The following is a 25,011-nucleotide window of genomic DNA, read 5'->3' as shown; positions in this document are numbered from 1 at the left end:
GGTGCTCGAACTGCGAGTTCTGTGGTTCTAAGGTCATGTGACCGCTCTATTGTAAAACCTCATGAGAAAACAGTTCACATCAAGAGCGACGCCAGACAGCAGTCGGGAGACGCTACGTCTGAAAATGGGACTAAGAGACGAACTCCTCAAGGCAATATGGCATGCATTCACGGCCCTGGATGTGGATAAAAGTGGGAAAGTGTCTAAGTCACAGTTAAAGGTTTGTTATTGCCGCTGAATTATCTGTCTTGTTCTTTTAACATTGGGCACTGGAGTGTAAACGTATCAATGCAGGAAATTCTTAAGAGTTTAAGGACGCGTGGATCAGTGGCCGCTGACTATATATGCCACAATGCTTCATGTGACGTTTTACTTAGACTTTCAAACTCTAGTTTGTTTCAAAACTTCACCACGCTATAAAGTACTCTTGAACAGAGAGCTGCTTCTGGTGTCTGACCTATTGCTGTGTTACGGATGAGGTATTAGATAATATATAACTGCAGCCTGACTATTTAAACAATTTAGTTATTTTCTAATCGTTCCCAAAACGTTGACTTTGTTACAGACCTAAAAATGTATCCAATATTTAAACGCATTCAGATGAAATGGAAGAGTTATGCAAATTAATTAAGGTAATTATATCAACATTTTGTCTAACACATGAATGAGATTGCAGGTTCTCCCAAAAATACACAATTAATTTGGCTAAAAAAAATGTACGCACTGATTTAAATAACGATTACTGAATATGATTTCCCAATATTGAATGATATGTTTGGGTGTTAATCTCAGTGGTGGCTTGCAGGTGCTTTCTCATAACCTCTGCACAGTGATGAAGATCCCTCATGATCCTGTGGCTCTAGAGGAACATTTTAGAGATGACGATGAAGGTCCTGTTTCCAATCAGGGATACATGCCCTACCTGAACAGGTTCATTCTGGACAAGGTGAGCACGTTTTTTCATTGTCCAAAGTTTTGAGGATTGTGGACCATCACTGCGTGGAAAAATAATCTTGCAACAAAAACGTCTGGATTTCCCACGTGATCTTTTTTAATCTTGAGGGCCATTCTTATTACAAACAGTATGCCGTTTTAAATGCTGAGCCATGCATTTATCATACATGCTGTAATTAGTTTATGGAGTAAATTTATGGTACACTTACCTCAATTTGACTCAAACAACAAGCGCATTTAGATCTAAATGTTAGATTGATAAACAAAAGTCTTCCAAGCATGAGAATTTGTGTTTAATTTTGCAAGATAAATGATGTTGAAAGTAGCATGGAATTGCTTTCTTTGTAATTTCTCATTTTCTTGCGCAAAAGGAAGCAGAAGGAGTGAAGAGATTTCTCAATGAACCACAAAGCAGCTAAATTTTGGTGTTTAGGTGAAATTTGTTGATAGAAGTATCATAAGAAACATTGAATTGTAATGCCTAAAATTCCTGCAATGGAAAGGTAAATCATAACCTTAGCCTATTTTATGTTTGTCTGAGGTCTCGTGTTTAACAAACTTCAGGGGATTTATATCATTAACCACGTACTGTCAGCTTTCTCTGGTCACACTTTTGCTTCTAATTGTTTAGTTGTATGAATGACCAAAACATCCACTCCACCCCACTGCAGAGACCCGCCTTTCCCCTCGCTCTGCGTTCTATTTTGATTCTCAGCCAAGTAGTTTAGCTTGTGGTCAGTGGCAGAAAACAAGTTACAGTGCTTCACTTATTTTTAAACTTATGGATAAACGCATACATTCATCGCCTTCTCTCTGAGACACAAACGGTTTAGTCACACATCTTAATTCTCAATGCAAGACTATGTATGATTGTGTGATTTTTGGGTAAATTATGCCCCACATCTTTCTTACCCTTTCAGCTCTTCTGATTCCAGAAATGCATTGTCTGTAAAGTGCTCTGATGTCAAATGAGGAACAAAAGAGCGCAGACCAGCACAAGACCAAAATAGAGTAACCGTATATTAAAATGTGCTTGCGCTCTGTGGCCCAATTCTTCTATTAGGTATTGTGGTTATGCTCTGGTATAACATGCTGCAGCTACAATACGATCAGAGTTCAAAATGTGTTTGTTTCTCAGCTATGTTTAACTTGAGATGTAAAATATGACAGGAAACATACAGTACCTTTCAAAAGTTTGGGATCAGTAAGAATTTTTTGTAATATAAATTAATAAAAAAAACTTAATTCAATAATAAATAAAATAAATTCAATTGATTTAAAAAAAGTGATAATCAAGATTGTTATAAACAGTTCTATTATAAATAAATGCTTTTGAGTTTCAGTTTACACAAAAAATATTAAGCAGCACAACTGTTTAGTTAATAATAATAATAAGATATGTTTATTATACACTCACCTAAATGATTATTAGGAACACCTGTTCAATTTCTCATTAATGCAATTATCTAATCAACCAATCACATGGCAGTTGCTTCAATGCATTTAGGGGTGTGGTCCTTGTCGAGACAATCTCCTGAACTCCAAACTGAAAGTCAGAATGGGAAAGGTGATTTAAGCAATTTTGAGCGTGACATGGTTGTTGGTGCCAGACGGGTCGGTCTGAGTATTTCACAATCTGCTCAGTTACTGGGATTTTCACACACAACCATTTCTAGGGTTTACAAAGAATGGTGTTAAAAGGGAAAAATGTGGGTGAAAATGCCTTGTTGATGCTAGAGGTCAAAGGAGAATGGGCTGACTGATTCAAGCTGATAGAAGAGCAACTTTGACTGAAATAACCACTCGTTACAACCAAGGTATGCAGCAAAGAATTTGTGAAGCCACAACCTTGAGGCGGATGGGCCACAACAGCAGAAGACCGCACTGGGAACCACTCATCTCCACTACAAATAGGAAAAAGAGGCTACAATTTGCACGAGCTCCCCAAAATTGGACAGTTGAAGACTGGAAAAATGTTGCCATTCAGATGGTCAGAATTTGGCGTAAACAGAATGAGAACATGGATCCATCATGCCCTGTTACTACTGTGCAGGCTGGTGGTGGTGGTGTAATGGTGTGGGGGATGTTTTCTTGGCACACTTTAGGCCTCTTAGTGCCAATTGGGCATCGTTTAAATGCCATGGCCTACCTGAGCATTGTTTCTGACCATGTCCATCCCTTTATGACCACCATGTACCCATCCTCTGATAATGCACCATGTCACAAAGTTCGAATCATTTCCAATTGGTTCCTTGAACATGACGCTTAGTTCACTGTACTAAAATTGCCCTCACAGTCACCGGATCTCAACCCAATAGAGCATCTTTGGGATGTGGTGGAACGGGAGCTTCGTGCCCTGGATGTGCATCCCACAAATCTCCATCAACTGCAAGATACTATCCTATCAATATGGGCCAACATTTCTAAAGAATGCTTTCAGCACCTTGTTGAATCAATGCCACGTAGAATTAAGGCAGTTCTGAAGGCGAAAGGGGGTCAAACACAGTATTAGCATGATGTTCCTAATAATCAAAATTTAGGTGAGAGTATATATTGTATTATAATTGACCATCGTTCCAAGCAATTGATTTCCTACATGTGCTAGTTTAATGTATTTTATATTATTACGCCTTTTCCTCGCATAATAAAATAATTTAAAGTACAGTGACTACTTTGTCCATTCAAGTAGTTGTGAGATGTTTTATCCCTTACTTCTTTGTTACATTAAAGTTGTTGACCATAGTTGTTGAAGTTAGTTGAAACTGTTCACATTTTTCAGTCTGTCATTATTACAGGTCAATTTTAAATGCAAATCCCCTATAGTTAGAAACGTTCACTCAAAGACCTGATTGCATTGATAGCTGTCAGAATCCATGCAGTCTTGCTTATCCCTGACATTTTATAGAGTAAAACTTAAGATTGTTTCCTCCTCATGACCCCGTACAGTCAGAGAAATCATAAAGTGGTTATTCACAGGCGTGATAAAGTCTATTTATGAATGTGATGGAGCCCGAGCTCCACTGAATACAAATGAACAGCTTCATCTGGAGAAGAACAGAGGCTCCACTGGCTACTCAGGTCTCCACAAGGCCCCTATTGTGAGCCTCCCAGAGAAAGCAGGGGCGCGATGGGAGGTGCGCGTGTAAGCGAGAAATAAAATCTGGCACATATACTAGTAAAAAGGAGCTGCCATTTCAAAACAAACATGCTTGCACCACTGCAACTGAGTTGGTGGATTACAGTGACACAGTGTTTATTGGGAGTTGTCTGGTCTCTTTTGTTCGAAACATTACTCCACCAGGACTAAATAGTGTAGGGCTATAATAGGTCAGCAATTCAGCTTTCTCTTGTGGTTTGGTTTTAATGTACTAATTCACCATTAGATCTTAATTTAGAAACAGTAGAACATCCAGCAATGTCTCTGAGAACTATAGTCTCAGGTTGTCATTTGCATATTTTACTGATTGGAATGGATTTGTTTCATCCTTTAGAGCTTAAACGATAATCAATTTACACAAAATATTTAAAAATATATATTTTTAACCAGGTTTGAGAACAACAGCTGTTAAAATTTTGCAGATATTTGTTGAGCTGTTATTGCGCTGCTGACCTGTGGTGCATTGCACAATGCCAACAATGCTGAAAATCCATTGTTACCAATAGAGGTCAATGGAACTTGCGACCAAAGTTGGCTAATGATGCTTTTGGGAGAACCCTGGTTATTTCTTTTTTAATAATTAGTATTTTATCTTTTCTTATTCTTTGTCAATAATGTATATAGGCTTTATTATTATGATGTAGGTTTATAGGTGCAACTACATAAGACAGTTTGGGATGTGTGTGTGTGTAGTGTACGTTGTTGAATAAAAAGTCAAGTTATGTTTACCACAGGCTTTATTTTATTCATAAAACCACATAGGAAAATCTTGAAGGAACCAGCGGCGAATTAGACTTCTGTGTTTTGATGTGTAACGATATAGTTTAAAACAAATTGCACTTTGAAACCCATTTTCCATTTGTTCAGTTTGCATTTTCAGGCCCTTAAATGCTCTTGTCGTGTAAATGAATAGCCAAAACGCATTGAAAACTTTTTAGTTTAAAATGGCTCCAAAGCTTGCGTTGATAAAATGCTTTGCAGTTTTCCCAACAGAATGTTTAGCACTATTCAGATGGGCACTAGTTGTAAAACTGTGCCCAGAACGCTCCAAAAGTATCCATGGGAACTCTAGTTAAGTACTGAGGGAAAAACATGTCTTATTTGCAGTGTTGTGTGTGCTTTGAATAGGTTTCAGGCCTTCTTTGCACTTGTAAACCAGATTCAGGACATTTTGTTCATTCTGATCTGTACATCAAATCCACTTAGAGTTGAACCTATCTAACACTTTATTTTATTCTGTTGTTTTTTTGGCATCTGCCCATTATTTTTCTTATTTCTCAGTTCTATAAGGTCTCACAAGGACATTTTTTCCCCCCTCTCCAGGTCCAGGACAACTTTGACCGAATCGATTTTAACAGGATGTGCTGGACTCTGTGTGCCAGAAAAAACCTCAATAGAAACCACCTTCTTATCTCAGATGATGATGCATTTAAGATCTGGTGCATTTTCAACTTCCTGTCGGAAGATAAATACCCATTGGTCATGGTTTCAGAGGAGGTGAGAAGGATAACTATATTTTTGCGAAATTCTGAAACAAAATTTTACAAGAAGCTACCAGACAGCTTGGTAGAATAATTTGCAAAGTACTGCAAACTCGCATGCAAAATGCTAAATATCAATTTGATTTCTGTTCAGTAAATGTAGACGCAGAGATCTGTATATTGAAAATGTACATACATGTGCCGGACAAAATGGTGTAAAACAGGGTTTCCAAGCTTTTGACCAATTATATTTTCACAACTTTTTGACTTGTTTGTAATTTACTGGAGAATGATTTTTATAAATATTTTTGTTTAATTTCACACAAAAAGCTTCCGTTCTGACAAAATATTTTAGACAAATATTCTGACAAACTATTTGTATTTTTGGGAACCCTGTAAAAAAGAGGACAGCCTTTTTTCAAACCTCTCATGATTAAAATATCATAGGCGATTAGAAATAAAATAAAAATATATACACCGATCAGGCTTAGTGACCAAGCGGCAACCTCCTAGCCTGGATGCCAGCCGAATTTAGCCCCACCCACAAAATGTTTAGGTCGGGCAATTCAGTCTGGCCTCGCTCCATAGAGGAGTGATTATCTCCGAACAGAAACTGTACGGACCAATGAAATTGAAAATCATCAGGCTTTAGATGATGATGGACAGATGATCAACAGTAACGTAATCATCCACGTCATCAAAGGGGCTTGGATTATATTTGTTCAAATCCTAAACGGAGAGCTTGTTTGTAAATCCATTCACCTTCACAATTTCTCTCAAAAATGATGATCATGTTGTGTAAGTACTCTGTGTATCATTAAATTCTTGTATTTTTTTACAACTCCGGCTAAGATCGTTTATTCCAGCGCGCGTTCAGTCAGGGTTGCCAAGTTTTTACAACAAAACCCGCCAACTACTAGCCCAAAACAATAGCTTCTCGGGGGGTTCTCCGGAAAAAAAAAGGTGTTTGAGGGGTAAAATGTGTGTTATTTTGGCAAGGTTGCCTGCTAAAATTCGCACTCATGGCTCTATATATCACATAATAGTCGCTTCAACCCGCGGACATAGAAAACAACCCGCGGGGACAAAAACGCGGACTTGGCAACACAGTGCAGTTGAGCTCTGTTGACGTCACTTCGTTGCTCTGATTGGTTGTAGATCACAGCCCAATGGAGCAGTTTCAGACTCATATTCTGACTAGAATTGAGTATGACCACGTCAGGCTACTGACAAGCCAGACCCACATCAAGATGTTTGGTCTGGAAACTCACCATTGACAGGGCTCAATCAGAGGGGCGGGATAAACGGTTGTCTTTCAAACTCCCTCAGCACGCGATAGGATAGCGCTACAACAACAAGAGCAACGAAGGTGAAACAGAGCTTGTTGATAGATTAAACATTCACTGTATCCGGTCGGCAAAACTCCGAACACATCTTCCCTTTTTAAGAATGACTTCAGTGCCGTTCTTTGTTCTTTTTTCAGAGAAAAGCTTAACTCCAGGTCTTCCAGAGTCACGGTCAAAGCTGATTCGAAAGACCGCCGTTCGCCAGTTTCTGTGTTTACTAGAAGCACGCAAACGCAACTCGGCCGTCGTCATCATGGCCCCGCCCACCGGCTCTATACACGATGTGATTGGCACGGTGAGAGTTTGGTGTTTACAGTTCAGAAGGGTATTGGGAGTTGCTAGACAACACTTGCGGGCAGATTAGATTTGCTGCCGCTAGGGTGCATCTAGATTTCTAGGCTAGCAACCTCCCCCAGTTTCTCTTGAAGCCAATAAAGAAGTAACTTAAATTGCAATTCCTCTACTGGCCACTAGGGGTCTAAAAGGCTCTAAAAGGGGGCAGAATCTCATTGAGCCCCATGTTAAAATGCCCAACTTTACAGCAGAAAAAAAACATGTTTACAGCTTACGAGCTAGCCCTTGACTGGTGGATAGTCATTTATCTGCTGTCTGTTAGTCATCGCGTCACCTCAGCTCTACCCATGTCCTGCCTCTTTGCCCATTTTCTGTTATCCAGGCGTGACGCGCAGTGACACGTTGCCACAATGACAACAGCCAGCTCGTCTCTACTTTACATTTCAAAACTGCACTTTAGTATCCTATGGGTGATGTCACAGACTAGCCTAGAAATCTAGACGCACCGTAGCAGCAGCAAATCTAATCTGCCGCGAGTGTCGTCTAGCAACTCTCAATACAATTCTGAGCTGTAAACGCCAAACTCTTGCTGGGCCAATCACATCGTGTATAGAGTCGGTGGGCGGGGCCATAATGATGACGGCCGAGTTGCGTTTGCGTGCTTCTAGTAAACACAGAAACTGGTGAACAGCGGTCTTTCGAATCAGCTTTGACCGCGAATCTGGAAGACTTGGAGTTCAGCTTTTCTCTGAGAAAAGAACAAAGAACGGCACTGAAGTCATTCTTAAAAAGGGAAGATGTGTTCAGAGTTTTGCCGGCCGGATACGGCGAATGTTTAATCTATCAACGAGCTCAGTTTAACCTTCGTTGCTCTGGTTGGTTTGTAGCGCTATCCTATCGCGTGCTGAGGGAGTTTGAAAGACAACCGTTTATCCCGCCCCTCTGATTGAGCCCTGTCAATGGTGAGTTTCCAGACCAAACATCTTGATGTGGGTCTGGCTTGTCGAAGACACTACGTCCATATTTTTTTACAGTCTACGATTATGACCTAATACTAAACCTCATATAAACCTTATTTTTTATCCCCGGTGGGATGCTACTCCACAAAGCACCAACAGAATATAAATAAATAAATAAATAAATAAAAAAAATAAAATAAATAAATATATATATATATATATATATATATATATATATATATATATATATATATATATATATATATATATATATATATATATTTTGTTCTTCTTCTGTTACTTCTGTTTTTTAAACAGCCGTTAAGCTCTCCCATTCTGGTTATGATTGGGATCAGTCTATAAAAAGGAAGTTGCCAGCTTGCTGTTATTTTATGTTTTGTGTCACTATGATATCGTAATGTAGAGGGAACTATATCAGTATCATTATACTTTTCTCAGTGATATCAATACAATTACTGAATGTGACAATGAAAAAAAAAATCTAATCCATAATTAGTGCAGCAGAATATCTGTTGCTCACCAAAAACTAGCATCTTTCTAAAAAAAAAAAAGTACATTTGTTTTAGGCCCACAAAAATACCTTTCCATTTCCACATATTTCAATGAAGCATGATCAATATAATTATGTGTTTGTTCTCAGATAGAGTACTTCCTTCGTAAGCTAACGGAAGCCATGGGTGGCAGCTGGATTGAAGAAAAATTTGAAGAGTACAAGATCCAGCTGAGCAGCAAGCACCAGTGTCTGATCGTATGGGAGCTGATCGAGTTGGTGGGCATGGGTCACTTCAGCAAAGGCATGGACCGCCAGACCCTCTCCATGGGCATTAATGAAGTGTTCCAGGAACTTATTCTAGATGTGCTCAAACAGGTAAGATTACAGCTCCAGTATAATATAAACTGATACAGGGTGCAAAATGTAGCTTTTGGCGTGCCTTCCATTAGTTTCAGAATTGAGAAAATCTGCTGGCCATAAATATTACTACACTGTAAAAAAAAAAAAAATCATGTCCCCAATTAAAACTTTTCTAGTGACTGATCACATCTAAATATTTCCGTTGGCCAAATTTAATTTCTGTGAATTGATGCAATTTAATTCAGAGAAATTCAATTTGGCCAACTGAAAACTTTAGATGTGATCAGTCACTAGGAAAGTTTCAGTTGGGGACATGATTTTTTTTTTTTACAATGTAAGTGGTAATCAAACTATGTTTGTACCTTATGAAAATGGTATTGTTTTTTTTTCTTCATATTTTGACAAACATGTTGTGAATTGAGTCAGAGTTCATCTTTCAGGAAACTGACAAAAAACTTTTTTTTTTGTATTGTCATTTTGGTGGCTTAATTTGAGGAATATTCTGCACGTATCGCTACATGTGCGAGTTATGGAGAATTTAAAATAAAATAAAAATTACACTCAGGTAACAGTTGTTAGGAGACAAGTTTCTTTAGTAAATTGTTTGTTTTGTATCATGCCAACATTCCATTATGTATTATACACAACTTTACAAAAAAGTTGCTGTTTGGATTTAAATAGGCAGTGATTATTATGTTTTTAGCATGTTATATGTTTGGCAACAGTTCTTGCTACCCTAATTAATAGAGTGTTTAGCTTTTAATTTCTTAAAGAACGATGTAGATGCATTATGGCCATATTCCAGGATGACTATGTTAAGATTCATCAGGCTTAGATTGTGAAGATTGTGAGAATAGGAATTGGAAGGGATCATGATGAATCGTTTTCACTCATGAATTGGCTTCTCTGAGTCCAGACCTTAAATTCATTGAAAGTCTTTGGGATGTGCTGGACGAGACTTTACAGAGTGCTTGACTCTTACATTGTCAATACAAGATCTGGACGGAAATAACTTCTCCAAAACTTTTTCCATTTTAAAAAGTATTAGTGTCGGTCGCATAATCCTTCAGAAATCATTCTAATATGCTAATTTGGTGCTTAAGATTTTTTGTGCCTTATTATTAATGTTGAAAACATCTTTTTTTTTACTTCAAGGATTGTTTGATGAATAAAAAGTTATATATGTGAAAATGAAGACTTTTAAATATTGTCTTTACTTGTCAATTCAGTGCATAATTTTGAATAATAATGTATCCATTATTTAAGCATATTTTATAGACAACATCTTGCACAGAAAGTAAACTATGGGCAGTAAGTATGTGACTTTACTGTTCAAAAATGTAGTTCTTCTCATAAAGTCATTTAGAATGAATGTGGAAAATCTGGTTTGATTAAATTGCTTTATTGTGGCTGTTGTTGCCAAACCTGTTACAATTCAATTTCCACACGCCTCAGAATGTAGGTAATACCTGGAATGTCAATGTCTTGACAGAAAAATAGCCCTCTGGCTATCAGCCATGATATCAGCTGTCTGCGTTTTGATGTCTGTATGTTTCGTAGATCTGAGGGCAGTGTGAACAAAGCACACTGACATCAGTGTTATTTTCTGCTTTGACTGTGAATGAGAGAGATATTGGTGCCAAGGCCAGCTGTGCTGCCACAGTCAGGAACAGAAACAGAGTCATAGAAAACTGTTGCTTAAACGAGATGCAATATTCACAAAGTGTGAAATTCACATTTAGCTAAAAAAAATGCTTAGAAAAAAAAAACATGTGAGTCAGCATGGAGGATCCAGACTTTTTGGTCCATTTAGCACTTATAGCAGTGATACAGAATGACTCATAGATAATTTGAGGAGCAGGACTCATCGCTATTTCCACTTGTTGGCTCCACTACTAGGGAACTGTCAACTGAACTGCTATGTGACCCGTTCCTTTGACCTGTTACAGGGTTACATGATGAAAAAGGGCCACAAAAGGAAGAACTGGACAGAGCGGTGGTTCCTGTTGAAACCCAGCGTAATTTCATACTATGCCAGTGAAGATCTTACGGAGAAGAAAGGAGATATACTACTAGATGGAAACTGTTGTGTTGAGGCAAGAATGATTTTCTGCTATTGTTAATATGATTTCAGCTTGGCTTTTACTGTAAGTAAAGCGAAATGAGTCTGTAATTGTTATGTGACATCTTTCTCATGAGCACATTTCCTTTTCCTGTGATGACCTCATGCATTCCTCTGCAGTCTTTACCCGATAAGGAGGGCAAAAAATGCCTTTTCTACATTAAGTGCTCTGACAAAAGCTTTGAAATCAGCGCCTCTGATAAGAAGAAAAAACAAGAGTGGATTCAAGGTGAGTTGAAGATCTGAGATATCCAGTCAAAAGTTTACACACTGAATTTACATTCATTCACTTTAATTGTTTTATCCATGCTTATTTGACTTTAAATTATTTTCTACAGGTTTTAGAACTATAAATTATGCCAGCCTATTAATTTTCATTACAAAATATATTTTTTCAAAAAATTGGATAAAAAAAAAAAAGATCTGATCGGCCAGTGATTTGGTTTCGCCCTGCAGCTCAATCTGGAAACCAGTTCATTAATTTCTGCTGCTTCTGTTACACTTTTGCGAGAACCAATCACAGGCTCGCTTATCCACCCGGCACACTATTGGCAGGGTTAACACGATGAAGGATAGAGAAGCAATGGGTTGTTACCCGTTGATCACGTCTCTTATGCTCTGATTGGTTGAAGGACTATCCAATTGCATACATTCATTTGAATTATGCATGTTTATCACGCCTCTTAGAAAAGTAGAAGTATCCACAGCAGACTCCCCAGACCAATGTTCAATCTTAAATTGAGCTTGGTCTGGTGATAGCCAGACAACCTTTAAATCACTACATAAGCAAAATAACGGTTCTCTATTTTAAAAGGTAATTTATTCCTGTGATGTCAAATCTGAATTTTCAGCATCATTACTCCAGCCTCGTGTCATATGATACTTCAGAAATCATTCTAATAGGATGATTTGATGCTCAAGAAATATTCGTCATCATAATCAATCTTAAAAACAGTGGTGCTGCTTAATAGTTTTGTGAAAACATTATACATTTTCAGGATTCTTTGAATAATTTAAAAGAACAGCACTTATTTGAAACAAAGGTTTTGTAACAGTAAAAAATGTAGCGATTTTATCCATCTTTGTGGTAGTGTAGTGTAACTGTAGTTTTAAAGACTTTACTGTTATTCTTAAATGTAGGCCTGTCAAAGTTTACTGGAGCGCATATTGTTTAAATCATTTCATTCTCTTTTATTACTATTCACCATTGTCAGGTTAACATGTACATTGTATTTTAATATGAACAAAATAATTCTCACAAAAATGTAATAATTTCTGTCCTTTATCCCCACTCAGCTATTCAGACTTGTATCACACTCCTGAAGGTCGGACGTCCGGCTCCACACCACGAGGCACGGCAGAAGCGGCGAGAGTTGCGTCAAAAGCAACAGGCCGAGCAGGAAGAACTGGAGCTGAGGATGAGAGAGCTGCAGACGGCCAATGAGAACAAACAGAGAGAGCTGGAGGCCATGAGGAAGGTCTGTAGTGTTTGACAAACAGCTGCTGAGCTTTCAATCTCTAAATTTCTAGCAACTCATAATGCCTCTCTCGGCCCTTTTACCAAAAACTGCATGTTTTGCTCCTTCTACATTTTAAATGTAATTTATATTTGACTTTTACTTTGTGAAATTTTTTTTTAAAAACAAACAATCCTTTGGGAGATGTGACCTTGCACTGTAAAAAAATATTTAGAAAAAAAGTTACCTGGTTGCCTTAAAATTGAGTTAATACAATGAACATTTTTTGAGATTCGACAACCTTTATTAAAATATTATTAAAAGATTTTGTACGCATATTGGGTAATTGTGTGTTTTATTTCTGATGACGCAGTGCTATTTTCATGATTTATAGGTTGTTTTTTTTTGTGCGCTTCAGATACAAAAATATTTTGAGATTTTTATTTATTAAACAAATTTCCTTCATTGTTTCAACTCAAATTTTTAATTTCACTTAACTCAAAATTTTAAGGCAACCAGGTTACTTACTTTTTTAAGTTACACCAACAAAAACCAACACATTTTTTTTACAGTGTGGGCTTCATTTATAAAACGTGCGTAGGCACAGATTTGATCTCGGAGTGTGCGTATGCTAAAATCCACGGCAAAGTTCATATTTATAAAAATGGTCTTGGATGTGGAAAAGTTCTTACCGCCACGTCAGGGTCTGAGCAGACTTACTCACTTTTCCTTGTGGCTGAGTCGGAGTACTGCAGGTATTTGGAAATCTATAAGCAGCATCAATAAAATATATATTCAGGTTTTTCTTTCTCTTGTTCAAAGAGAAAAACTTGTTCAAAATAAAACATAGCCTGCATGGTTTTTCAAAACCCTGTAAGCATAATTACATGGCATTAAAGTTAAATTATTTAGCATTTATTGGCCTATTTTGATTCCACATTTGTAAATTATTTAGACTAATCTATAAAATTATATTAATTAGGAGGTGTTTACAAGGCGGAGCTCTGAAACCATTCAGCTGCGCACAATTTCAAGATCATTTGTGATTTATAGATTTCAGATGTGAATGAGAGGCATATGGACTCTATTGTGCATACGTTCGTTTTTTTTTAATCTCACACACACACATTTGAGAAATGACCTTAGATCAAACATAGGACAGTTTCTACGCAACATGTTATAAATGAGGCCCTCTGGTCTGGAAAATGTGGCTATAGTATGGGACTTGTAGCAAAACTGGTATTTAGTCATGCATGGAATGGCAACACAGCATTATGCACATCAAATTAAAAGATAAAGTGCCGTAGGTGTCGTAAACAGAACTACAAACATACCGCCATGCCGTTTAACAAGTGAAACAGGAATTTGTCTGTTGCCACACTGACCATTCATGAAACAATGTTTCCCCAGAAACCCATGGTGGCTCTTTGTAATCTCTCTCTCTGCTATTCATGAATTTTGATTTCACTGAATCCCTTCTCTTTGATTTCAAGTACCACCTTCCCTATTCATGCCCTCTACAGAAACTTTCAGCAGAAGTTTGTTTTAATCCTAAATAAGCCTGTACTGCAAGATGAAACCAGATTAGCTTGAGTGTGTTGTTTCACACCCTATAGAGAGATGTGGATTGAGCAAAGACATAAGTGTAGTATGTATGTGTGACAATTGGGGGTGGTGGTCTGGAAGAATTGAGGTTTCTCATTTAACCCCTCTTAACATTCTTTCATCTCATTTCTCATTTTCCTAATTATCTTTTCCAGTTGAGGGATTTAATATAGTTAAATCAGGGTTTAGCCAGACTTATCCGCAATTAGTTTTGTCATCAAGTGGATTTAGGTGTATTAAATAAGATAAGCATGACCATAAACAGATTTAGAACACTCCAACCAAGACTCAAAAAAAGAGCGTTTAAATGTTGAGTAATGGGCAGTAAAGGGATTTGTTTCGTTTGTCTGTTTATAGACTTTAAGCAATACTATATATATATATATATATATATATATATATATATATATATATATATATATATATATATATATATAATATAATTTTTTTTTTTTGCCATACAAATACAAATCCATCTTGAAGACTTGATTCTTTGACTAGCTATATACAACAACCACTATAAACAATTTGAAAACATATATATATATATATATATATATACACACACACACACACACACAAACATAGTATTACATATTACATTACAGTATTACAGTATGTGTGTATTTAAAAAAATGAACACTGTAAAGCACATTAAAGCATGAACAGGGTATATGCAGGAATCCTGAAGTTAATTTCAATACCTTTTTAAGACTTTTTAAAGACCTTCTCAAAATATTTTAAGACCTCATCGCACTTCAAGTTCTAATCGGCAACAAACCTTTAATAAACAGTTGTAGTCGAATGTAGACTTAAAATCTCTATCGTAGGCCAATTTTGTATTGTTTATATTGCATATCTGTTTTACAACGTATGGAGGGCGACACATCACCTAACTGCGCATTTCGCAAAATACATGACGTCACCCGTGGACAGCGCTCGCCAGGGATGAAAATGAACTTTTTTCAAAGTCTACCACTCAATGTTTTTACCAGCCACTTTTTTGTTTTTAACAAATTAATACTACAAGCTCTACAATACTTAAGCTGTTTATTTAATCTCAAGTCTCAATGAAATACTGACACTTTCATGATGATTTGTGGTCTTTTATGGCTTCCAGTTTTATGGTTTTTAGTCCCTAGAATGAAACTATTCGTTCTGGCATCTTTGAAGAGTGTTGACAACATACCGAGCAGAACATTCCACATCTCTTATTTATTTTACTTGATTTATTCATAATTCTACATATGTATATATATAGCAACTTTATCCCATTCCTATTTTATAATTTATTGTGCTTTTTTTGTTAATTGTTATTTGCTGTCCATGGAGCGGACCTGTTTACATTTCACTGCCGGTTGTAATCTGTATAACTGTGTATGTGACAAATAAAACTCTTGAACTCGAACTTGAACTCTTGAACATTGTCAGTAGGGATGCACCGAAATCAAAATTCTTGGCCGAAACAAAAAAAGAAGAAACCAAAGCCGAAAACCGAAAAATAAAATTCAAACTAGAATGTTTAACTCGACCTCACTCATGTGTACATTAAATAATAATGCACAGGCCTACTGGCCTGCAGAAAGGTACAGAAATTGAATAAAGTAATCAAATGTAAAATAACTGCATATTTAACTGTTTAAATTAAAGATTAATCCTTATTAAACTTACAAAAGCTATTCAATCAAGAGCATTGTTTAATGTCAAACTAAATATAAGGACATCACTCAGGCAGCAGTGAAGGCTACTGCGCCTTTAAGACCTGATGCAGGGATATGCTCGTCTTTCACTTAAGGCATATTCAGACTATGTCTGCTAGGATACTCATCAAGATGGACATGTTGACATACTTCTTGTGTGAGTTTGTCCGTGTAAGCGCAAGACTTGAAAGAGAACTCAATAATTGCTCGCTGTGAGACGAGCGCGCGCTCTCGGATGATGCACAGCGTCAGATCTTCTCTCAGCGCGCGCGAGTCTCACAGCGCGTCTTCACGCGAGTGATGACGGAGAAAACGACTGGTTATCTGCGCACATACGGCAGCACTCGCATGCATTGAACAAAGTTTACAAAGAGGTGAAACAGCTCGGTAGGTGAAGCGAGTTTACCCGCCACAACTCTAAATCAGCCGCATTTGGCTGGTGGCGGTGCTAATTTCCATCCCTGGCGCACGCGCTCCGAGCCGATCTCAGACTGAGCGCCCCGTTGTTTTTTAATACTTATTGGGATGAAAAGAAATATATTCATAAATACATTTTGGAGTCAAATTCTTTTTACAAAGCTTGAACAAAATACTTTCAAAATTTAAGACTTTATAAAGCCGTGATAAGACTTTTTAATACTTTATAAGGGTCTTAATTTTCCCAAAATTGATTTATCACCTTTTAAGACTTTTCAAGACCCCGCGGATACCCTGATGAATGTGACGCTACTTGAATTTTTTGACAAAATGAAATGTAATTTTTGTATGGATAATGGACAAAAGCAAGCAAAAAAGGTGTTCTTCAAAACTGAATTTTTCAAAAACTTTTTTTGAACTCAATTTTTTTTACTTTTTATAGTAACGTGCAATAATAATTCAAAAGCATTTAAAACCAAACTTGCTGCAAAGTCTTACAGCTGACAGCTGATTACAGTAAATTACACACGACACAATATTCTCTGATAGAAAACCAATCTGACACAGTCAATACAGTGTTAACTGAGAACAATCATTTTATTTATAGTGATGACAAGTTCTCATTGTCTGATCCAATTGTGTCTGAATGGAGAACAGTCCAGCATTGATGTGTCAGTGCCTTTCCCCCTGTACTCTAATACATGGCAGGACAATAGGAGCCCGGGGAGAGAGGGAGAGAGCTAGAGAGGGCCGATCCAAACCCTAAAGAGTTCATACTGGAACAATACCTGCCCTGTCACTCAGCACGGCCACCTGGGATCTCACACTGACCTGCCATCTGACCACAACCATATAGACAGTGATTGAGGGGTGAGACTGTGGTCAGCTGTGTAAATGGAGGATATTGTTGCTGTTCGTTGTATTTAACCAGAAATTTAAAATTTGCACTCTGGCTTTTACAACATTGTGCTGATTGTTTTTCAATTCTGTAGTGTTAAAAGCAAAAAAACATAAGACAATTGACATTTTTTCCCCACAATGTGTAAAAGGGTTATGCGTGCGATTGGTTTGCTGAAACATCCTGCTGTGCTATAGTTTGCATATGATACACTTTCACTGGCCCTAATCCAGATGGTACTGCCCATCTCTGACCATTTGCATTCTGGGTAGTGGTATAATTACCCAATGAGGAGAAGAAAATACAGTTCATTATGTGTATCTGTTTTCCTTACAAATGAAGAAAGTCTTTGTGTTGCACAGAAACTGGAGGAGGCCGCAGCCAATGCATCAGAAGAGGAACGCAGACGCCTGCAGACCCAGAACGAGCTGCAAGATCTCTACCGGGTGGAAATGGAGAAAGAAAAAATGGTACTTGTTTTCTCTGTAAACCTGATTGGTGACTTTTTGGCTAGCACAGGTCCACATTTGATTATTACAGGAAGTACGCTGCAGCATATGTTCTGCTTTCTACTATTATAACTGGAAATGTGGAAGCACAAAATCCGCACACGTTCTCAGATAAAAACATCAGTCTCATTCACTCTGCACTGATACTTTTGATTTTATGAAGGATTTTTTTTATAAAGATTTTATGAAAAAATATTTATTGAAAGAAGATATTTTGGGGGGGAAAGTCTCCAATGAAAGTCAATGGGGGATTGTTAAAACATTCTTTGAAATATTTTCTTTTATGTTCCGCAGAATAAAAATATTTGTATTAATTTCCAAATGTTATGTGTTTTAGGTGCGGCAGCATATGGAGGAACAGGTGGCTCAAAAGTCCAGCGAGTTAGAGCAGTATCTTCAGCGTGTACGTGAGCTGGAAAGCATGTACCACCGCTTAGAAGAAGCACTAGAGGAGGAAAGACAGGCCAGACAGGATGAGGAAACGGTCAGAAAACTACAGGCCAGGTAAATGTGTGTGTATGTAGTCAGGGCTGGTTCTGACCATTTTGGTGCCCTATATCAGCAATATAGATTAAGATGTACAAAATAACATAAGAATTATTAGCCTATTCAAAATATTTGATGGGAAAAAGATCTAGAACTGTTCGGGACATTTTTTTTAAATACCACAGCAAAACTTATGTCATGGTAATGGTCACCCAACAATTGCACTATTTTAGCGTCACATCACTTACAGTGGTGGACTTAAGTGAAGAGAGTCTGTCTCTTCCCATTTGTTCAGTTCCTCACTAAAGTGTATGTGAGAATAAGCTGTAGGCTGATCTGTCCAGCAGTCCCAAAGCAACATATTATTATACCATAGACACACAGTTGAGGCATGAAGGTCATGTGGCACCTGGAATCTGGCAACCGACAAAAGGCCGTCCATTTCCTTGTAAGGTGGGAAGTTGGAGTAGCGTCACAAACACATGATGATGTCTGTTCATGTCTGCAGTTCCTGTTCCCTGTCTCACCCCACAAACCCATCTCTCTTCCTGTGTTTGTGCTGACCCATCACAAGCTCATCACTTTACCAAAACACACACAAACTGACAATCTGAACTATTACCCGTGTGTGAAATCCCCTCATTTATATTCTCCCATATCTTGTACTTGGCTTGCAAGGCCACAACCCATTGCACTTTGGATTCATGTTAGTACTACAAACAGAAATAAATAATAAGTGTAAAAGTGAGCTTTTGATATATAAAAGGTCATGGTAAAATAAAAATATCCTGTAAGTTTCAGAGCTGAAAACATCCTTGTTAGTCAAAGAAAAGCTTTTATAGACACCAGGCCCGGAAACCGATCGTGACGTCATTTGTTGCGAAACACCGTCTCTAATTCAGTAGCCCCGCCCACAAACTCATGGATCTGCAAAGAAAATAGCAAGATATTGAGCTATTCCTGATTGTGGAAGAACAGTCGCTGTATAAGCTTCCTTCGGATCCTAATATTAGGAATGTGTGGTTGAACTTTATTTTTAATGAAGTTTCAGCTGACGTGACATGGTGTTCACTTAATTTCACTGCGGAATCGTTTGTAAATAAATCTCAGGTCGATGCTTGATTTGCCTGACAAGCCAGACCCACATCAAGATGTTTGGTCTGGAAACTCACCAGACAGGGCTCAATCCGAGGGGCGGATAAACGGTTGTCTTTCAAACTCCCTCTACATGCGATAGTTTAGCGCTACAGCCAACCAAAGCAACGAAGGTGAAACAGAGCTTGTTGATAGATTAAACATTCACTGTATCCGGTCGGCAAAACTCCGAACACATCTTCTCTTTGTAAGAATGACTTCAGTGCCGTTCTTTGTTCTTTTTTCAGAGAAAAGCTTAACTCCAAGTCTTCCAGAGTTGCGGTCAAAGCTGATTCGAAAGACCGCCGTTCGCCAGTTTCTGTGTTTACTAGAAGCACGCAAACGCAACTCGGCCGTCGTCATTATGGCCCCGCCCACCGACTCTATACACGATGTGATTGGCCCGGCAAGAGTTTTGCGAATACAGCTCAGAAGTGTATTGAGAGTTTCTAGACGACACTCGCGGACAGATTAGATTTGCTGCCGCTAGGGTGCGTCTAGATTTCTAGGCTATGATTTGCAGGCATTTGAGATTAAAACACAATGCTATATTGTCTATCTTCTATATGGGATCTGACAGGAATGGTGCAACACACCAATGTGCGTAAAACGTGTTTTTTATATGTAATAGTATTGGATTGTTATAGATCGTTTTTCTTATGTGTACGTGTCTAACAGAATATACTTTTTTACACGCTGGACTCAGACATGTATGGTCCTGGGCCTGCAAAGCCCAACGTCCCGGGGCTGTGTGTTCTCTGGATAGGGTACCAAAACGTAAGCCCGTCGGCAGGCCAATGAATCTCATCATATTCCTTTCTTGTTCTGCGCTGTTATCTCTCTCGTCTTTTGACATTTGAAAGGCTGTGTGTGCACGCTTATATCCACTGATCGTGCGGGCTATGTAATACAAAAATAATATTCCAATCAATCGCGAGTGGATGAGAAATAAATCATTGTGACGTTTACAAGCCCTGTGATGAAGAGAATCATTCCGGTGCCGCCTTCAAAACAATCCCTTCCTTATGTGAATTGAACTGATGTCAGGGGAGCTGATGCTCATTAAATATGCAAATCTTATCCAATCCTAGCCGTGGGCGTTTACTTCCAAGTCTCCAGTGGGCACACCTATCAAAACCCAGCGCTCAGGAGAGAGCCTCAAAAACAGTGTAGAAAATAGCCTATTACTTATTCGTTATGATGTTTTTGAAAGTAAAAACCACACAAAGGTCATTAATTGACCTCAGACAATTCATGAAACCTTTAAAAAAAAAAAAAACTACAAAATGTGGCTGGCGAAAAGACGGTATTGATAAAGGGGATAAAGAGTGTCTAAAAATCAACATTTAACCTGATAAATTTCTTCTTTTTTTAAATTAACATGTTATTTCATCTGCAACAAAAATGTTACTTTTAAAACTTTTAAAAGAATCATAATGCAAACACATTTGGTTCTCCACATAAAAAAGACCCACAACTGGTAGATTGTTCAATTTCCTTTTTCAATATGGTAGAAAATTAAATTTAATATGAAATGTGGAGGATTTTAACTGTGGCAAGATGATTGACAGGCAAATTAGATGCAGCACAACATTCTTACATCAGAGACTAGGATTTCCCATTTCCTTCTGCCACTTTTCTATTGGTCTCTCTACCGGTTGTCTACTAAAGATCCAAAAAGCTTGTAAAAGGGAAAATAATAGTTGCATTTGAATATGATTTATATATACATATATATATATATATATATATATATATATATATATATATAATATATATATATATATATATATATATGAGCATATGCACCTATGTCTTCTGCAGTCTGTTGGAGGAGGAGGTATCCAAGCGTGCAGAGCTGGAGCAGATACACCTGTATCAACAGCAGACCATTTCTCAGACACAAGCAGAGAAGCAGGAGCTGGAACGAGAACGGCTGGCAAAGGAAAACGCTTTGCAGTCTGCCATGGAGCAGCTGCAGCAGCTTGAGGCGGACAGACAGGGTGCACTGGAGCAATATGAGGTAAGAGACCAGAATAATATAGCTGCAGGCTGATTATACTGAAGTTGTGATTGTTCTTGCTCTCAAAATTGTTCCTGTGGAGATTGCCATCTAGTGGCTGAATGGTGCAATGCAACCACTCATATATTTCTACTTCCCACGCTGAGTTTGTTTTTGTCTGAACAGGAGGTGATGAAGAAACTAGCAGATGCTGCTAATAATACAAAAAGCTGGAAAGACAAGGTGACTCAGCACGAGGGACTCATACGGCTCATTCAGCCAGGTGATTGTCTTTTTCTTTTTTTAATTTAAAGGGATAGTTAACCCCAAAAATGAAAACTCTCTATAATTACTCATCCTTATGTCATTCCAAACCCGTAAGACCTTTGCTCATCTTCAGAACACAAATTAAGATATTTTGATACTTTCTGTCTCTCGATTAAAGGTGCACTATGTGTATTTTGCAGTAAAATATCCAAAAACCACAGTGTTATATATTTTGTTTAGTTGAGTTCTTACAATATCCCAAATGTTTCCAACTATTTGTAAATTGTGAGAAAACTGCTATTTTAACCAAGGAGCTGTAACGTCTGAGAAAGTCAATTGCGTCATATCTGCGTTACCCTCGGTTTCCGGTTTTATTTGGAAGCACTTTACTCTTAGCAGTGTGAACAAGTGTCACAGCAGCCGCTGAGTGAAAGCACAGAGTAACGACTTAACATCATTTTAAACACACTTAAATGTATCTAATATCATAAACAGAGCTTTGTTTCCTCCTACTCATGACCGGAAAAGCGGAAATGGCGTCGGCGACTGTGTCCCGTCATAATAAAAGTCCCGCTGCTGGCGAGCCTTGTGTTGTGTAACAATCGTTCTAGGGGCCTTGCTTAACTCCACAACACTCTGTCCTGCTTCATACTACAGTAACGTTAATAATCTCATCCATTTCTGTTACACCAGCTGTGAGAATCATGTCCCAAGATTCTGCGCTCAAACTTGGCGTCATCAAACTGTGCCTTTGTTTTTAATAGGCGTCCTTTAGCGGACGGAAAAGTTACATAGTGTAGCTTTAACAGCTACACAACTACCCCTTTGTAGCTTCAAAAAGTTTATAAAGAGATCTTAAAACTAGCACATATGAATTGAGCAGTTTTTAGTCCAAATTTTTCAGCCGCTTTATATGATGAACAGATTGAATTTAGCCTTTTCTTCACATTAACACATTGATCAGTGGACATAAACAGAAGCTCAGCCGAACCTGCTTAATGCGCGAGAACAATCCTATTGCAGAAGCTTAAACGTGCTGTGCAACACGAGAATGAACCTCATTGGTTCTCGCAACTTTTTGAAGCGTCAGTTTCGACAACAAAAGATAAAATAAAACAAAACGAATCTCTACTAACACATCCACACCAATTCTGTAATATACTGTGATGGTTCATCATTTTTTGATTTATTAAATAAATATCATCATCATCATTGTACTTATTATTGGTATTAATAATAAACAACATTACAGTTGACCATAATGTTCTGATAATTCTAGTTTAGATAAGTGTCTGCTGAATGAATACATTTTCATATAGTATTTATCTTATTGTATGTTTGGTTTTTTCAGGTCCTAAGCACCCTCAGAAAATCACAAACTGGGGACCTGCAGCATTTACAGAGGCAGAGCTGAGTCTAAGAGAGAAGGACTGGCAGGAAAAGAAAAACAGGCCTGCTACACCACAGTAGTGCCCTTAAAATGTTTTTAGTTACACTGTGCTGTTAATACACCGTTACTGTAGATAGTCACTAGTGAAGTATGTATGCTGCCTCTGTGGGGTTAGTCTCTGACCACACTAAACCTGTAGGCCACTTGACTTTACATGGGGTAAAGTGTAGCCTGGACTCACCTGAAGAATCGTGTCTCACCATTCCAATCTATACTGAAACATTCCAATGTCATTTTACCCTTCTCTTTGAAGTGATTTTATACATTTTTGTATGATGTTTTTGTTGATTTTGGTGCATTTTCACCAAAGTAGTGGCAGATGTTTCTTCCCTGTAGTTCATGAGTTTAAAACCTTTTTTTCATTTTTATAAAAGTAAAAAAAGAAAGAAAAAAAACCTCATTGACCAAGTAACTTATGCATACATTGCAGTCATCTCTAATTTACTTTTAAATGTATAAAATATTTTACATTTTAGATAGTAATACATCCTGTTAAGTGGACTAATGAAAAAACATTTCGATTATTTATACTAAACATAACTAGCTAGAACAGTTCACACAGCAGTTGTTTCCATACCCATTCAAGAAGACATGATTGCAGTATTAATTAATTATTAACAAAACTTTTTACTACAATTTATCTTTGTTTTTAGGATTATTCAATCATTTTTAATTCCATACCAAACTGCTGTTTGACCAGATTTAAGTCCTGAGACTGTATTGTTTATCATTCAATAAAAGTTATTTAATAGTTGTAAATTATATATTTTTTGAGTTACAGAAGCTACTGCCTTAATAGCTAAAACTAAATGTTGCAGAGTCATTTTTGTTCGGTGCATGCTGATCTGAATAAAACCGTCCACAAGGGGGCGCTAGATTACTATATTTGCAGTGCATCTTTAAAGTGATAGTTCACCCAAAAATGAAAATTGTCATCACTTACTCACTCTGAAGATGTTCTAAACATGGATGAGTTTTTTCTTCTGTTGAACACAAAAGAAGGTATTTTAAAGAATGTTGGTTATGAAGCAGTTGACGGTAGCCACTGACTTCTATATTAGAAAAAAAACTACAGCTAAAATATCTTCTTTTGTGTTCAACAGAAGAAAGAAACTCATACAGGTTTGGAACAATTTGAGGGTGAGTAAATGACAGAATTTTCATTTTTGGCTGAACTATCCCTTTAAATTGCTGCTTGTAGAAATTGTTGAATACTGAATGTGAAGGAAACTAAATTGGGTTGAAAAGGAACATGGCTATTTGTCGAAATCTATTTATAAATGTTTTTTTGTTGTTGTTGACAATTTCAATTTGAGAACACAAAAAAACTCTCACAAGTATATCATTTGTTTTAAATATTATTCAGTTCTATTTAAGATATATATTACATTGGCCAAACTCTGAAAAATGATGGATCTTGAAAGGAAAATTCCGAATGGGAGGGCAGGAGACTGTACAATGTGGTCTTTGAACTGGTGTGTGCATAAATGTGTTCCTGATCAAGCGTGACACAAGGCTATTAAAAAGGTTGGCCACCTTTCAGGCCACCATCATCCTCCAAGGACATGATAATCGGATTCCTGATCCACTCACAGTTTCCATAAACTATTCCTGTCTATAAATGATTGAAAAATCACTTAGTCTAAACAATCAACGCACAAATTTAGCATTGACTTGTTGGAGCAAAGATGTATCGTCAGCTTAATTTCTCAATGGGGAGCCATGTATTCAGATAACAGGGAGGAAATTGAATTTCCTATTTAGCATACTTGCTCGCGTACAGCATGGAATGATTAAAATGAGATAAGAATTATGATTATTTTAAGCTGTAGAATTGACTTTGACCAGAGGTTAATGCTTCTCTTACCTAAGAGGATGACATACATATCAACACTTGCA

The 25,011-nt window shown here is 37.5% G+C and overlaps 1 protein-coding gene across 1 annotated transcript; it reads left to right on the top strand.

Moving 5' to 3' along the window:
- Nucleotides 1–68: 68 nt before the first annotated feature.
- swap70b (switching B cell complex subunit SWAP70b) lies at nt 69–23,862 on the top strand. The gene is made up of 12 exons (XM_067420377.1): nt 69–220; nt 806–946; nt 5,435–5,608; nt 8,853–9,080; nt 11,015–11,161; nt 11,308–11,416; nt 12,484–12,665; nt 17,627–17,734; nt 18,111–18,277; nt 21,218–21,416; nt 21,582–21,678; nt 23,014–23,862. The coding sequence occupies exons 1-12, from the start codon at nt 125–127 to the stop codon at nt 23,130–23,132; spliced, it is 1,767 nt and encodes a 588-aa protein (XP_067276478.1). The 5' UTR covers nt 69–124; the 3' UTR covers nt 23,133–23,862.
- Nucleotides 23,863–25,011: the final 1,149 nt, after the last annotated feature.

The sequence above is a fragment of the Pseudorasbora parva genome, chromosome 16 (genome assembly GCF_024679245.1).
Source record: "Pseudorasbora parva isolate DD20220531a chromosome 16, ASM2467924v1, whole genome shotgun sequence".
Lineage (NCBI taxonomy): Eukaryota > Metazoa > Chordata > Actinopteri > Cypriniformes > Gobionidae > Pseudorasbora > Pseudorasbora parva.
The sequence above is the reverse complement of the archived record's forward strand: the minus strand, read 5'-3'. Positions and strand labels throughout refer to the sequence as shown.